Source organism: Podarcis raffonei, chromosome 13, assembly GCF_027172205.1.
Source record: "Podarcis raffonei isolate rPodRaf1 chromosome 13, rPodRaf1.pri, whole genome shotgun sequence".
Taxonomy (NCBI): domain Eukaryota; kingdom Metazoa; phylum Chordata; class Lepidosauria; order Squamata; family Lacertidae; genus Podarcis; species Podarcis raffonei.
The window spans coordinates 44,249,493-44,264,909 of record NC_070614.1 but is presented as its reverse complement, the minus strand read 5'-3'; the positions used below and the strand labels follow the sequence as shown (position 1 = coordinate 44,264,909).

General features: G+C 43.6%; 1 protein-coding gene across 1 annotated transcript; it reads right to left on the bottom strand.

Moving 5' to 3' along the window:
- Positions 1–2,293: 2,293 nt before the first annotated feature.
- On the bottom strand, positions 2,294–14,321 carry LOC128399019 (vomeronasal type-2 receptor 26-like). The gene is made up of 7 exons (XM_053360276.1): positions 14,226–14,321; positions 12,972–13,087; positions 11,783–12,074; positions 10,419–10,892; positions 6,666–6,893; positions 5,522–5,648; positions 2,294–3,233 (listed from the first exon to the last, which is right to left on the bottom strand). Exons 1-7 carry the CDS (start codon positions 14,319–14,321, stop codon positions 2,332–2,334), a joined length of 2,235 nt encoding a protein of 744 aa, XP_053216251.1. The 3' UTR covers positions 2,294–2,331.
- Positions 14,322–15,417: the final 1,096 nt, after the last annotated feature.

Here is a 15,417-nt window from a genome sequence, read left to right as displayed (position 1 = left end):
TCTGTTGTCTGATGCTGTAAGCAGAACCAGGAACAGTGAATGAAGTAATCAACTTTATTGCTCAGTAATCAAGGAGTCACCACACAGCACACCTATCAGATAAGCACGTCAGTTGCAGAAGCTAAAATTCTGTCCTCTCTCCCCCTGATTTATACCACCCCCTTGCATTTTTTTCACTGTGACTCAGCTTTCTTAATCATTCTAGCCTTTTCCCGTCCCTTCTATCCTGCGCTGGGAGTGGAGAAGGGGAAGGAGCTGAATCAGGACTGTATTGCAGAGCAGGAGACACAGTCCCTGCTCCTTCTCTATCAGCATCTGTGGCTACCTCAAGCGTCTCCCCTTCACCCTCACTCTCCGCTAGTGATTCCTCCCTATTCCACCAGTCTGAACCTGGTTCAAAGTCCCCTTCAACCTCAGGTGCCGCCTGGCTGCCACCACTCTTCCTCATCCAGCCAGACCATGACACTCACTGTGTGCAGTCTCAGGACTTACCTCAGAGCATGGCCGGGTTCAGAACAAGGCCTCTTTCTTGCCTACATGAGGGATTAAGTTTTCAGATCAAAGTGATATGTGGGGGCAGCAGGTATAAAGGCGATGTTTATTAAAACACCGAAGGAAAAGCCAGCTCAGGGCTGCGTATCTTAAATAAAATGAAAATGTGATACAGGGGAGAATGTGCAGTCCCAGAGCACCTCAGAGTAAAGTGTGTGGCATGATAGAGGCAATGGCACACCCACTCTTTAAGATAACCTTTATAGACCCAGAAGCTATGACCCAGAAGCTACGAGCCATAAACTATGACCCAGTGACAGGGGTGCTAAGTGGGGCTGGGGGCTTCCCCTGAAAATTTTCAAGGAAGGGGCAGGGCTCCTTCAACATTTAATAACAGCCATTGTGGTGCAGGCCAAAGGGCATGCTCGCGTCACCCCACTTTGCCATCGCAATTGAGGGGGCACGGGCCACATGATGTCAGCATGCTGTGACCCGTGCGGAAGCCATGGGGCATCTGCATGACATGTCAACACACTCCACAGTGTGTGCAAGTGACATCAGAACAGCCCACGGCATGTGTGCATGGCCTGCTGACATCACACTGCCCAGGCAACCCCGATCACAGGGGCAAGGCAGCATTCATGCCCAGTGACAAATAACCCCTTTGGGGCAAGATACTTGAGATGGTGGTGGATGTCCAGCTCCAGGTACACTTAGAGGAGACTGAATGTCTGGATCAATTTCAGTTTGGTTTCGGGCCTGGTCAAGGCAACTATACTGACTTGCTTGCCCTGGCTGGTGATATTTTCGGGAGAGAGAAGGAAGGAGTGCAACCCACCACATTGTTCTTGGTTGTCTGTTTGGTCTGCAAATGTGCTCAGACTAGTCTTTAAAACCCTAAACAACTGAGAGTGCATCTCCTTCTCTACAGACTCTCTTCAATTTTATCATCTCCTAAGAATCACCTTCTTAGTAGTTTCACTGCCCTCAGACATATCAGGGTAGGTTGGTATGGGAAAAAGCGTTGTCTCTTGTGGCCTTTGGAATTCCCTCCCCACAGAGGGGGCATTGTGGCACCATAGCTACACAGCTTGAACTTTGACATTTGAGATATGTCTTTTCCCTCCCTATTTTGGGATTGCTAACAACCTAGATTAGTCCAGGATCCCACCATCCACAAGAAAAGAACACTCATTTGAGAACCATAACCCTGATCAGGTTGACCTCCTTATGTCCCAGGTGAATAAAGAAGGAAGGTGTGAGTATATCTCCCATTGCTGGAATTGCATTCTCCTGCTTCCATATATTTTCAATTGGACAGACAGCAGAGTAATGCAGAAGCAATGGGTAGTAAGTCTTTATTTTCAGAACTAAACCAGCTGTTTTATTATTAATATTTGCTTAAGAGTTGAGAATGTATTGCCATGCACTGCAGCTTCCTTGGACAGTTCCGCATGTTCCAAAGAATAAACATCTGCTACTAAAATGAAACCAAATTATTTTATTTTGTTTTTTAAATCACTTTTAAGGGGCAAACTCTATCCAGGGATCAATATTGTGTCTACACTATATAGGAAAAAAGAATTCCATCTCCATTGATTCTGGAATAAAATATGATGTACATATAGCCTACAGCATCATTCTTTAAACAAAAGTGTAGAATATTCTGAGGAACACAAAAGCATTTATAAATCTGCCGTCTCTGACAGAAGCAAAACATCATACCTTCAGGCTATAATGGGACACAATGGAAGCATTTGGTATTCATACATAAATGGAAGCAATGCCTGTTCCAGTCAACTGTGCTTACTTTGGAATTGGGTTTCGTCTGATAGATTGTTACTTATTTCTCTTTTTTAGCTGCTCTTTTGAGTTGAGTTCAGGCTTGAAGACAATGATATAACATTTTGGGGAGAAGATACAACCCAAGATTCCAGCACTGGAGGCCAAGATGGAGAAGATCTCCACAGCCACTATGGACTTCCCTTTGGTGCTTAAGTAGGATGGAACAAAAGAAAGCCACACACTGCAAAACACCAACATGCTGAAAGTGATAAATTTGGCTTCATTAAAAGTGTCCGGCAGCTTCCGAGCAAAGAAAGCCACAACGAAGCTGACAAGAGCCAGCAATCCCATGTAACCAAGAACATAGTAGAACATGTTGGCTGAACCTTCATTGCATTCCACTATGACATCTTCAGGCAGAGAGTGCATGTCCAGATCTGGAAAAGGAGGGTCAGTACAGAGCCATACTATACAAATACTTGCCTGGATAGAAGCACAACCAAGAACAATAGAGATGGAAAATCTTTTCCCCACCCATTTCCTCATCTTGGATCCTGGTTTGGTGGCCATGAAAGCCAGAACCACAGTGAGGGTTTTAGCCAAAACAGAAGAAACAGCCACTGAGAAGATGATACCAAAGGCAGTTTGTCGTAGATTGCAGGTCAGCAACTGGGGGCGCCCAATGAATAGCAAGGAGCAGAGGAAGCAGAGCAGCAGGGAGATGAGCAGGGTGTAGGTGAGATTCCGGTTATTGGCTTTGACAATGGGAGTGTTTTGATGTTTGATGAAGATTCCAAACACCAATGCTGTAGTTGCAGAAAAAGCCAGAGCCAAAAGAGCCAAACTGATACCTAAAGGTGCTTCATAAGATAAGAAGTTTTCTTTCTTGCTGATGCACTGGTTTCTCTCCTGGTTAGGATACCGATCTTCTTGGCACTGGAAGCAGTCATCCATATCTTGCAGTATAAAGAAATCAGGATTACAGTTATAGCATTTTGAGTCTCACTGAGATACAAATATTTATGGTTTAGGATCAGGAAACTTTGAATTTTACTGCACTATAATTCAATATAATTTACAACATACACAATAGAGAAAAATATCTTTTTCAGGAAATTCATAGAGTGTTAATATGTTTTGTCTTTAAGTTAACTTATTTTTCGGTGGATACTTTCCAGTGGATAATTAAATTAGAAATAAATCTAAATAATAATTCTCAGAGAATTTTTGTTTACAAACTCATAAAATTTTTTGGTGCGTTTAGAGGGGAAAAGTCCCTATGCTAGCACTAAGAACTTTCAAACTATTTGGATTGAGAAATATTAATTAAGCTTTAATGTTTCACAACTTACCAGTAGAAATGGTTGTAAAATAGGAAGTTTCATTTACCAATATTCACAGCCTTTCCTATCCCAGAAGGGAGGCTTAACATCAATGGAATATCAACAGTGCTAATATAACCTAGTTAACACACCTAGGAATATGGTAAAAAATACTCTTGAATTGACAATTCTAGAGTTTTGGTGATTAAGTGAGTTGCTGTCCATGCAATCCATGCATTTTACAGGTGTGGAGGTAAGCAGAAACTATGTTGGTTGGCTGTTTATTCTATTGTTTATGATAGAACGCTTGTATCTCTAACACACTATTTTTAAGGAAGACATTCTGAAATATATGGAATTACGTATTTTAAAAATAGCTAATGCCACTAGTTGTTGCCAATGATAGCAGAGCCAATTAAGAAGCACCATATGAGAGGTTGTTGTTTTTGTTGTTAATTAGAGTGTTTTTCAGCTTCTTCCTGGACAGCCACAACAACAAAACATTACCCTTTCCGTGATCTCCATCTCTTCCTCTTCATATAGCAATTTCCATCACAGATGTTACAAATGTTTGTATTTGTATTGTGTTTGCATTGTAAATTTATTTCACAAAGAATAAATGGTATTGAGGAAAGAAGGAGGAAGTTGGTAGTTGGCGGTTGGCTGATTATTCTGTGAGTTGCATCTTTGACTGAGAACATGGGAGTGTGGTGACTTCAAGCAGACACTGTCTGGAGGAGTTTCAGAGGACAGGCAAGCTGTGGATTATTAGCTCATGCTCTGCTATGAAGCAGCTTTAAAAACAAAAAAGGACTAAACTATCTCTTGGGTTCAAGGGACAGAAACACATTTCATTCATTAATATATATTTACCTGTAAAGTAAAGTTTTATCTTCAAGTCTGGTGTAAGGCATTTATTTTTTCTCAAATAGCTAACAACAAACCCTCTCTTGGGTTCAAGGGACAGAAACACAGTATAGATATCAATATCAATATCAATATATATGAATGAATAATACTTGTTGTTCAACTGTCGCCAACCTGACAAGTAATGATTCATCTTCATGTCTTGTGTAAGGCATCTATTCTACCACAAATAGCTAAAAAAGTTGATATACTGTACCATACAGTCCCTACAAGAATAAGAATAAGAATATGTTATTTATACCACACTCATCTGGCTGGGTTTCCCCAACCACTTTGGGCGGCTTTCAACAGAAGATTAAGAGAAATTGATGAACTATGCAGAATTGGCTAAACTGACATACAAACTGCGAGATAAGGACAACTGTGACTTTAAAGAAGAATGGGAACTTTTTACAAATTACTTAAGAAGACAACAAAATGAATTGGAATCCTTGGCAGGTTTTGAATAAACATACACAAATTTATTAATTGATAACATGGTAGATAGATAATATAAGGATCTATATGATTTTATAATATGCAGAGAATAACATGTGTTGAGAAATCAGAGAGAGGAGCTGAGGGTAGTCTTGGTGGGGCAGGGAGGGTTTGATGGGGGTGGGGGGAAAGGGGGAAAATAATGAATATGATATGTTTTGATATTTTGTTATGTTGAAATTGTTAATAAAAAACTTTTTTAAAAAAATACATTAAAACATCAATCATTAAAAACTTCCCGAAACAGGGCTTCCTTCAGATGTCTTCTAAATGTCACATAGTTGTTTATTTCTTTGACATCTGATGGGAGATCGTTCCACTACTGAGATCGCCCTCTGCCTGGTTTCCTGTAACTTCACTTCTCACAGTGAGGGAACCACCAGAAGACCCTTGGAGCTGGACCTCGGTGTCCAGGTTGAACAAAGGGGGTGGAGACGCTCCTTCAGCTATACTGGGCCGAGGCCGTTTAGGGCTTTAAAGGTCAGCACCAACACTTTGAATTGTGCTTGGAAACGTACCTGTCTGGTTTGAAATCTTCCCTTCTGCACATGGAGTACAATCATAGCAGCAAAATGGTTCCCCCTCTTTCCTTTGTCTGCTGCAACCTGGATGGCAGTGGTCATTACACAAGGCAAGGGGCACCACCTATCCATAAACAGAAGGTATTGCATGTTTTTGATTATATTTTTGTTTGTTCTTTGCCATTTCATCAACAGGGTGTTGCATTGAATTAATGCACTCGGAGGGTATTTATTATTATTATTAATTAGCACCACTATCTTTACAATGCTTGTTTCAATCACCAATATTTGTGCATATTCGAACCAATAAAAATATATATAGAATCAAAGAATTGCAGCATTTGAGTCGACTCTTGGGATCATGTATTCCAACCCCCCACAATGCAGGAATATACAGCTGTCCTATAAAGGGATCAAACCTGTGACCTTGGCATTACCAGCACCATGCTCTAACCAACTGAGCCACTCAGCCAGTAAATGGTTCAGGGAAAGAAAATGTGTAAGCCAATGGACATACTGACATATGTTTCCTTTTAAAATACATTTATACAGATGAGAAACGACAACTTGGTTCATTAAAAAAATGAATCACAGAATTAAAATTAAAGTTTCCTACGAAGCACAAGTTTGCAATGCATGCTTTCTGTGCTTGTCGCATGTGGATGTTCTCATTCCAAAACATTTATTGAATGATTGAGTTTTAGCTCTCATTCCACGTTAAGAAAAAGGACATCTCAAACATGGCAACAGCAGAAATACAGTGGGTAGGCAGAGGTGTATGGGAACCAAGGGAATGATATTAATTTACAATATCCTGACTTCTAAAAAGTTCTTCCACAGAATTCCTAAAAAGGCTCTAACCCTTTGCTGCTAGGCACACCATACCAACTACCTTCCACTGGTCAACAGAGCTTGGTTCAGCTAGATAGTCTAGGTATTTCGACCAGTGAATGAGTGCAGAGTTGCAGGGTTTTAAACCCTGGAAACCAAAATCTCTACAGTGACATGTAAACAACCCATCCCTAACCATACAAAGAATCAATGCAGCTAAAAGGAACTCATTCAGCAGGCTGTACATGATTATGAAACAAATCTGGTGAATGTCGACCTATAGACCTCAGAAGCTGCAATTGGGTCCCACCTGGTTAAAACTCTGGTGCCATGTAATGATCTTCTCATCAATGGAGAAATCACTGCCCAGTGGAGCTTGAGGATCCAGTTTCCCAACTTTCACTCTTAAGAAGGACTTATTTGGGAAAGTCACCCAGTTGATAATATCAAATCCACCTTCTAGCTCACATTTCTCATTAAAAAAGACAGTGTCCCCCGCACTGTTGTTAAACAAGATATTCCTCAGGAAAGGTTGAAGCTACAGAGGAAGAAAGAGAACGGTAAATTGGGTAAAAAGAGAGAACACTACAAAGCTTCTGTTTTCTCATGCTGGGATCAATTCATACTATTTGTTGAAGCTCCCCAGGCCACACGCTGGATTTGATCTTTGGCGCCGGTATAGATGTGATCATGTCTCCTTTGATGAAAGTGCCATGGTCTGATCACTACGCTCTGAAAGCCAGGATTGACTTTCCACCCCCACCCTGCTTAGGTGGCGAGCCGATTTGGGCTCGCCCGCAGAGGCTGATGGACCCTGATAGATTCCGTCAGGCCTTGCGGGACCTTGCTCCCCCTGGCGACTCATTGACTGAGCTTGTTGAGGGCTGGAATACCCAGCTCCTGGCAGCCATCGATGAGATCGCACCTAAGCGCCCTCTGCGACCCCACAGAAACCGGGCTCCCTGGTTTACCGAGGAGCTTCGGAAAATGAAGCGGGATCTAAGACGGCTAGAGCGAGTATGGCGGGGTGCTCGTGACGGAGCCTCAAGAACATCTTATAGGGTTTTTATGAAAACCTATGAGATGGCAGTGAAGGCCGCTAAGAAGTCTTACTTCTCGGCCTCCATTGCATCCGCTAGCTCTCGCCCGGCGCAATTATTTAGTATAATTAGGTCTTTAACGTCCCTTGAAGGACAGCCAAATTTAAATAACAATCTGACACACAGCTGTGAGGCATTTGCGAGCTTTTTTGCGGAGAAGGTCCTGTTGCTCCGCCATGACCTTCCTGCCAATTTGGACACAATAAATGAACTGGAGGCCCCTCGACTGTCCTCGGGTCCAGTATTGGACCACTTTGACCGGATATCTCCAGCCGATGTGGACAGACTCCTCCAAGCTGGAAAGCCCACCACCTGTCCTCTTGACCCGTGCCCGTCATGGCTGATTAGAGCGTGTCCAGATGAGGTGCGGGCCCCCCTGGGGGATATCATCAATTTGTCCCTTGGCACCGGGATATTCCCAGGGGAACTGAAGGAGGCAGTGGTGCGTCCGCTCTTAAAGAAAACATCATTAGATCCCTTAGATCTGTCCAATTACCGCCCGGTTTCGAATCTCCCATTCCTGGGTAAGGTGATTGAGAGAGCGGTTGCTGAACAGCTTGGTAGGTTTCTGGATGAAACATCGGCTCTCGATCCATTCCAGTCCGGCTTCCACGCTGGTCATGGGACCGAGACGGCTCTGGTCGCCCTAACAGATGATCTCCGCAGGCAGCTGGATCGAGGCGGGTCAGGGCTGCTGATTCTTCTAGACCTGTCAGCAGCCTTCGACATGGTCGATCACGAACTCCTAGACCACCGCCTTGCCGACGTGGGGATCCAGGGCACAGTCCTCCAATGGCTGCGCTCGTTTCTCTCTGGTCGGGGACAGAGGGTGGCGCTTGGGGGGGAATTGTCATCGCGCCACTCCTTGGTGTGTGGAGTGCCTCAGGGTGCGATTCTCTCCCCGATGCTTTTTAACATCTTTATGCGCCCCCTCGCCCAGCTTGTTCGGAGTTTTGGGCTGGGTTGCCATCAGTATGCCGATGACACCCAACTCTATCTGTTGATGGATGGCCATCCTGACTCGGCCCCAGACACACTGACCAGATGCCTGGAGGCTGTGGCTGGATGGTTACGTGGGAGCCGGTTGAAGTTAAATCCTTCGAAGACAGAGGTCCTCTGGCTGGGACGGGACGATATGGGATTGAGGGGGCAACTCCCATCTCTTGCGGGGGTGCAGTTAGTGCCAGCACCGTCCGTTAAGAGTTTGGGTGTAATCTTCGATACCTCCCTCTCTATGGAGGCGCAGATTACAGGTATAACAAAGGCGGCATTTTTTCATCTCCGCCAAGCTAAGCAGTTGGCCCCTTATCTCTCTCGCCCTGACCTAGCCACTGTGATCCATGCGACGGTCACCTCCAGACTGGATTATTGTAACTCGCTCTACGTGGGGCTGCCCTTGAGACTGACCCAGAAACTCCAGCGGGTGCAGAATGCCGCGGCGAGACTCCTTATGGGGTCTTCGCTGCGAGACCACATTCATCCGGTGCTATATCAGCTGCACTGGCTCCCGGTGGAGTACAGGATCAGGTTTAAGGTGCTGGTTTTAACCTTTAAAGCCCTATACGGCCTAGGACCCTCGTACCTACGGGACCGCCTCTCCTGGTATGCCCCACAAAGAAACCTACGGTCTGCAAATAAAAACATCCTGAAGGTCCCAGGCCTCAGAGAGGTTAGGCTGGCCTCAACTAGAGCCAGGGCCTTCTCGGCTGCGGCTCCAATCTGGTGGAACGCTCTGTCACAAGAGACTAGGGCCCTGCGGGACCTGACATCTTTCCGCAGGGCCTGCAAGACAGAGTTGTTCCACCAGGCCTTTGGTCAGGGCGCAGCCTGACTCCCTCCTCTGGCAACCTGCACAGAGTTTTGCTTAATGGTTGCCATCAACTTGATTTTAATTAATTTTTATAATGAAATATTTTTAGAATGTTGGTTTATTTGATTGTTTGATTATTTGATTGTTGTTAGCCGCCCTGAGCCCGGCTTCGGCTGGGGAGGGCGGGATATAAATAAAATTTATTATTATTATTATTATTATTATTATTATTATTATTATTATTATTATTATTATTTTAAGGGGAGACATACCTGCCCAGATTCCATTTTAGAAACTAATTTTGTATTTCGTAATTAAGAAGCATTTTTTACCTAGAGGTAGTAGCTGCCTTCATTCAATGTAAGTAAAAAAAATTACTTTTACAAATTTGCCTGCTTTATTCTGAGCAACAGGTAGAAACTGAGGAAAGATCAGCAGAACACAAATAAACAGAGATAAAATATGTAACTTGATAATTCCTAGCTTCACAGCCTCCTTGCCATCTTTTTTCTCCCACACATGTTGGATAGGAGGTTTAAATTTTAATTTACAGATTTAATCCTCAATCCATATCCATCCACCTAAGTTCAACATTTCCATTCAACTCTTTTTAGCTCTTTTCAACTGCTAAAAACATTCAAGCTTTGCAGTATTGGCAAGCCATTTGACTTAAATTTGCCAGCATGCTTACATAGAATTTAATACAACAAAAGCTTTTGATCTGCTTATTGAATTTCACCAAACCAATGCAAGTGTGTATTCCTTGACAAACTATGTTAGACATTACCCGGAAATATTGATTTTGAGGTCTCAGATAGTTACCAAGCACCATCTCTCCCTGTTTGGTTCTGGGTGCCAACATGGCATGCAAAGCATGTGCCACAGCATAGACGGCATTGTAGATGCTGTAGCTTTGGCTGGTCATTTGCATTTCAAAAAAAGCCCCAGGAAGGCTCTCCAGCTTCTCCTCACCAGTGCAGGATTCCTCCTCCGTCTCTACATCTAGAAATGGGCAACCAAATGCCTGTTGCCAGAAGAACCTGATAAAGCCATCGGCCTCAGAGTGGGGATTTAGGTTCAGGAGGAAACGGTGGAACTCCTTAACCTCACTGGAATGAATGGCAAAGGATAAGGCACCATGGAAGTTTAGTACATCCAGATCTTTGTGGTATGGCTCCGAAGAGAAATCCCAGTCGGCGGTCATAACCCACACTTTGTTTATGGGACTCATACTCATCTCTCTACCTATCAGTAGCAGCCATTGCAAACCTGTCATGGTGTTTTTGTCTGCATTCACAACAAATACATTGATGTTTGTTTTGCTTAGGGACTCGGCCATATTCTGACTTTCCTCTATCAACCCAGTATTATCAAAACCCCTGTGGGTTACGATTCTCTCAGTGACAGCTATACAGATGCCATTCTGGGAAAGCTGGCGTGTCAACTTTTTCACAAACGTTTCTCCTTTATCATCAGCTGTGACAAATATCCCAACCCACTTCCACTGGAAATAGAGAAGAAGCAGAACAATGCCAGTGTATTGATGTTCTTCACTGGGGGCCATTTGGTACAAGGAAGAAATAGGGTCTTTTTCACTCACCGCTGGAGTAAATGAAGAATAGGTGATCTAGCAAAGAACAGAGGGTTTGTAAATCACCAGGTAGGATATCTATGTGTCCTTAGGTTTTTTATTCTTGCTGAATTCAATAACTTTCTGAATTTAAGGATTACTTTTTGAATTTGCTTTTGCGCATCCCTGCTCCTCATTTTCCTACTTTTGCCATGTTTTATAGGCAGTAGTGGCTGATGGAGTGGGTCAAGGGAACTTCTTCGGCCTCTTGGGACAAGAGTCTCTGAGATGTACATTGAGGGCAAAAAGGAAGGGAGAGACGTTTGAACAGTGCAAATGCATTATGGTGAGTGCTGGATTGTATACATTAGGTGCATTTTCATCACACCAACCAAACTCTTCACCCCTACACCTTTCCCTCTGATTACGCCATACCAAAAATGGTGTTGGGAGACAGAGGCATAGGAAGAAATTTCCTGGTGTGGAAAATTTCTTGTCACCCCCCCACACATTGGTTTTTATTTTATTTTTTGCTTACAAAAATGGTTTTATGTTATTTCATATTTTCTTACAAAGGAAAATGGCCAGGTAAACAGATATCTTTGTGGAGGAGGGTCAAGATATTAACTGATATGCATCATGATCAGCTGGCAATTACTGACATGATTTTCTACAGATAACTAATTCATTACTGCAAATGGTTGAATTCTTTGTCACATCATTTTCCTTGAGGCAGAGGCAGTGTTTAGCACAATCAGCTGGTGATTACTGACATGATTTTCTACAGATAACTATGTTATTTTTTTAAAAAAGCAAGACTTTTTTGTTTTAGCCCGCCAAAAACATTCTCCTGTCCTTCTCCCTCTCCCAAAACCCTGGGAATATACACTAAGGCTAAATCATATACAACAGTTGTGGAGTCTACATTCCAGCCACACTCTTCCTACCTGTAGAATCTTATAAAGCTCCAAGATGGAGGCCATATGGCTTGAAGTTTCAGAGTCAAGGCCCCCAATGGCAGCTATCAGGTTCTTCTCAACACCACACTTGTAGTTGGGGATGGTTTTCCTATGATGAGAGATGAGGTTCAAAGTATTCTGATAAGTCATCTTTGCATGACAGTAGCTGTCATAGATCTGGAACCCCAAAGTGATGTTGGATAAAATGTTGGGGTTCTCGTTGACCTCATTCACAGCAAAGACTAAGGAAAGGACATGCTGGTAGTTCTTTGGCACTGTGCTGAAACAATACAGAGATTGTGCATGTGGTGGGTCTTCCTGCTTCTGCTGGACAGACCTCATGTTTTGAAAGTGGATAAACACACAAAGGCATTATCCCACAAGATTCAAATTTGAGGACATGGAATGAAACTGAATTTTGAAAGATCCAGGAGAGACAAAAGAAAGTAAACACTTAGGTAAACTATGAAATTTATTCCCACAAGAGTTAGTGATGACCAACAACTTATATGGCTTTAAATGAAGATTTGACATTTGTAATGAGGGATATAGCTATTAAGCACAGTGGCTATGTTCTCTCCCCACCATTGGAGGCACCATGTCTTTGAAGCACAGTTCCTGGGAATAGGAGCTGAGAAGACTGCTGTAATGCTCAGGACATGCTTGTGGGTTTCTCATGGCCATCTGGTTGGCCACTGTGAGATTACAGTGTAGGGCTATATGGGCCCTTGGCCGGAGTTAGCAGGGCCTTTCTTACATTTGCTAATTCTAATGAAGTATGAAATGTATGACACAACTGCTGAAGAGCAGAGCAGGGAAAAAGAAGGGAAAAATATGGCTGCAGATGAAATATGAATTTCAAAGGATGTCAGTGTTTTGGTTTAAAAAACATTTCAGGAAATCTGAATTAGTTAGGTGTGCCTTTCAATGTAAATTGAGCTAGTGTTCTCCCCTATTCCTACTTTTGGACAGTCCAGGCGATGGTCCCATTTCATTGACTCTAGCTCAGTCTACTGATGGTCTGCCTGTCCTCTCTACTACACATCCTACTAGCCACCTGCCAGCACTGATGAGACTTCTTTTTGACCACACTATCATGTTTATTATCAAATTTTTATTATGTACGTACATAACCAGAAGCTTTTATCCCCAAAGGAATAAAAAATCATGTTCTTACACTAATTCATCAGCAGGTGTTTCCTTTGGCTTTTCCTTGAAGTCTATTTCATTGAAGATTGGTAAGAAGAACTGTGAAGTGATTCCACCAATAACGAAGTGCCCCGGCTGATAATACTGGTGTTGGACGTGAAAGAGGTCAATCACACAATGCAAAGCAGAACGTATAAAAAATAGTGGGAACACCATGAGTAGGGTCCAGAAGGGTAAACTTAACATCTTGAGATGTGGTGGTTCTCCTCTTAAAAATAAAGTACCTGTTTCAGTCTAAAATACTTATCATCACCCAATGTCATCACCTTCTGTCCTGTTGCCCTCCAGCAGCTATAATCTATGTTTATAAATAAATGGTAGAATAGCTGTCATTGGCACTGGGGTGGTTTTTAATAAGCATTCTGCTGTTTCTCTGTGGCATATGGGCTTCAAAATACCATATGGATACTGCTTGAGAAAGAATGAATTGCTGTGTCTTTAGATAATAACATGGTACACAGCCCCAGCGGGGTTGCTTGGTCTGTGGCACCATGTGCAGCAGAAGCATTGAACAAAATATGTTTTGCCCCCTTGAAAATATCTTATCTGATTCATTGCAGATTGGGCAGAGCACCTGGTTTCAGGAAGATCTGAATGGGTGTGAAAATAATAGTGGATTAGACAGGCCATGGGGGAAAATGGAAAGGCTGGTGTTCCATTATGCTCCAGAGAATGTTCCAAAGTTTTGAAAATGTCTTGCATGAAAAAGTGGTCAGGTCCAGCATCTTGACTAAGAAAGGAAGGAAGAAATAGTTCACTGAGAACTTGGCCAGTAATAACAGGTGGTTTTGTGGTTTTTTGCAAGTATGATGTCCATTCGCATTGAGCACTTCCTTGCTTACTTTCAGGCTGCCAGAAAAGGCCTTCTGTCTGTTTTCTGATACTGTAAACAGAACCAGGCACACTGATTGCAGTAATAACCTTTATTGCTGAATAATCAAGGATTCAGCACATGGCACATCTATCAGATATCCATGTCAGTTGCAGAAGCTAAAGTTCTGTCCTCTTGCCCACTCATTTATACCTCTGTCCTTGCATTTTTTTCACTGTGACTCAGCTTTCTTAATGGTTCTAGCCTTTTCTCATCCCTTCTTATCTAGCGCTGGGAGTGGAGCAGGGGAAGGAGCTGAATCAGGACTGTATTGCAGAGCAGAAGACACAACCCCTGCTCCTTGCCTATCAGCACCTGCTGCTACCTTAAGGCTCTCCCCTTCACCCTCACTCTCTGCTGGTGATTCCTCTTTGTCCCATCAGTCTGACCTGGTTCAAAGTCCCCTTCGCCTTCAGGTGCCTCCTGGCTGCCACCACTCTTCCTCATCCCGCCAGTCCCTGACGCTCACTGTGTGCACTATGAGGACTTACATCAGAGGATGCCTGGCTTCAGGATAAGGCCTCTTTCTTGCCTACATGGGGGATTAAGTTTTCAGATCAAAGTGATCTGTGGGGGCAGCAGGTATAAAGGGGATATTTATTATAACACCGAAGGAAAACCCAGGTCAGGGCTGCGTATCTTAAATAAAATGAAAATGGGGCAGTCCCAGAGCAGCTCAGAGTAAAGTGTGTGGCATGATAGAGGCAATGGCACACCCACTCTTTAAGAGAACCTTTTTGGACCCAGAAGCTACGAGCCATAAACTATGACCCAGTGACAGGGGTGCTAAATGGGGGGTGGGGGCTACCCATGAAAAATTTCAAGGAAGGGGCAGGGCTCCCTCAACATTTCATGGCATCCATTGTGGCGCAAACCAAAGGGCATGCTAGCATCACCCCACTTTGCCATCGTAATTGAGGGGACCCGGGCATGTCAGCATGCTGTGACTCATGAGGAAGCCATGGGGCGTCTGCATGACATGTCAACACGCCCCACAGTGTGTGTAAGTGACTTCAGGACACCCCATGGCATGTATGCATGGCCTGCTGATATCACACTGCCCACGCACCCCCGATCATAGGGGCAAGGCAGTGTGCATGTCCATTGACAAATAACCCCTTTGCGGGCAAGATCTTGAGATGGTGGTGAAAGTCCTTTTCAATCAAGGTGCAGGGCCCCCTCAATGTAAACACACCTTTGAGGGATAAAAGGCATAATACAACCAAGAAAGATTTCACCAGGCTAGTGCCATGCATGTAGGACATAAACAGGATCATTTGCAATACACTTGAAATTATAGAATTTGCACACCATATGAGAGAACAGCAGGGGAGATGGGTGCTGCTGTGAGTTAAATCGCAGAGCCTAGGACTTGCTGATCAGAAGGCTGGCGGTTCGAATCCCCACGACGGGGTGAGCTACCGTTGCTCATTCCCTGCTCCTGCCAACCTAGCAGTTCGAAAGCATGTCAAAGTGCAAGTAGATACATAGGCAAGTAGATACCGCTCTGGCGGGAAGGTAAACGGCATTTCCGTGCACTGCT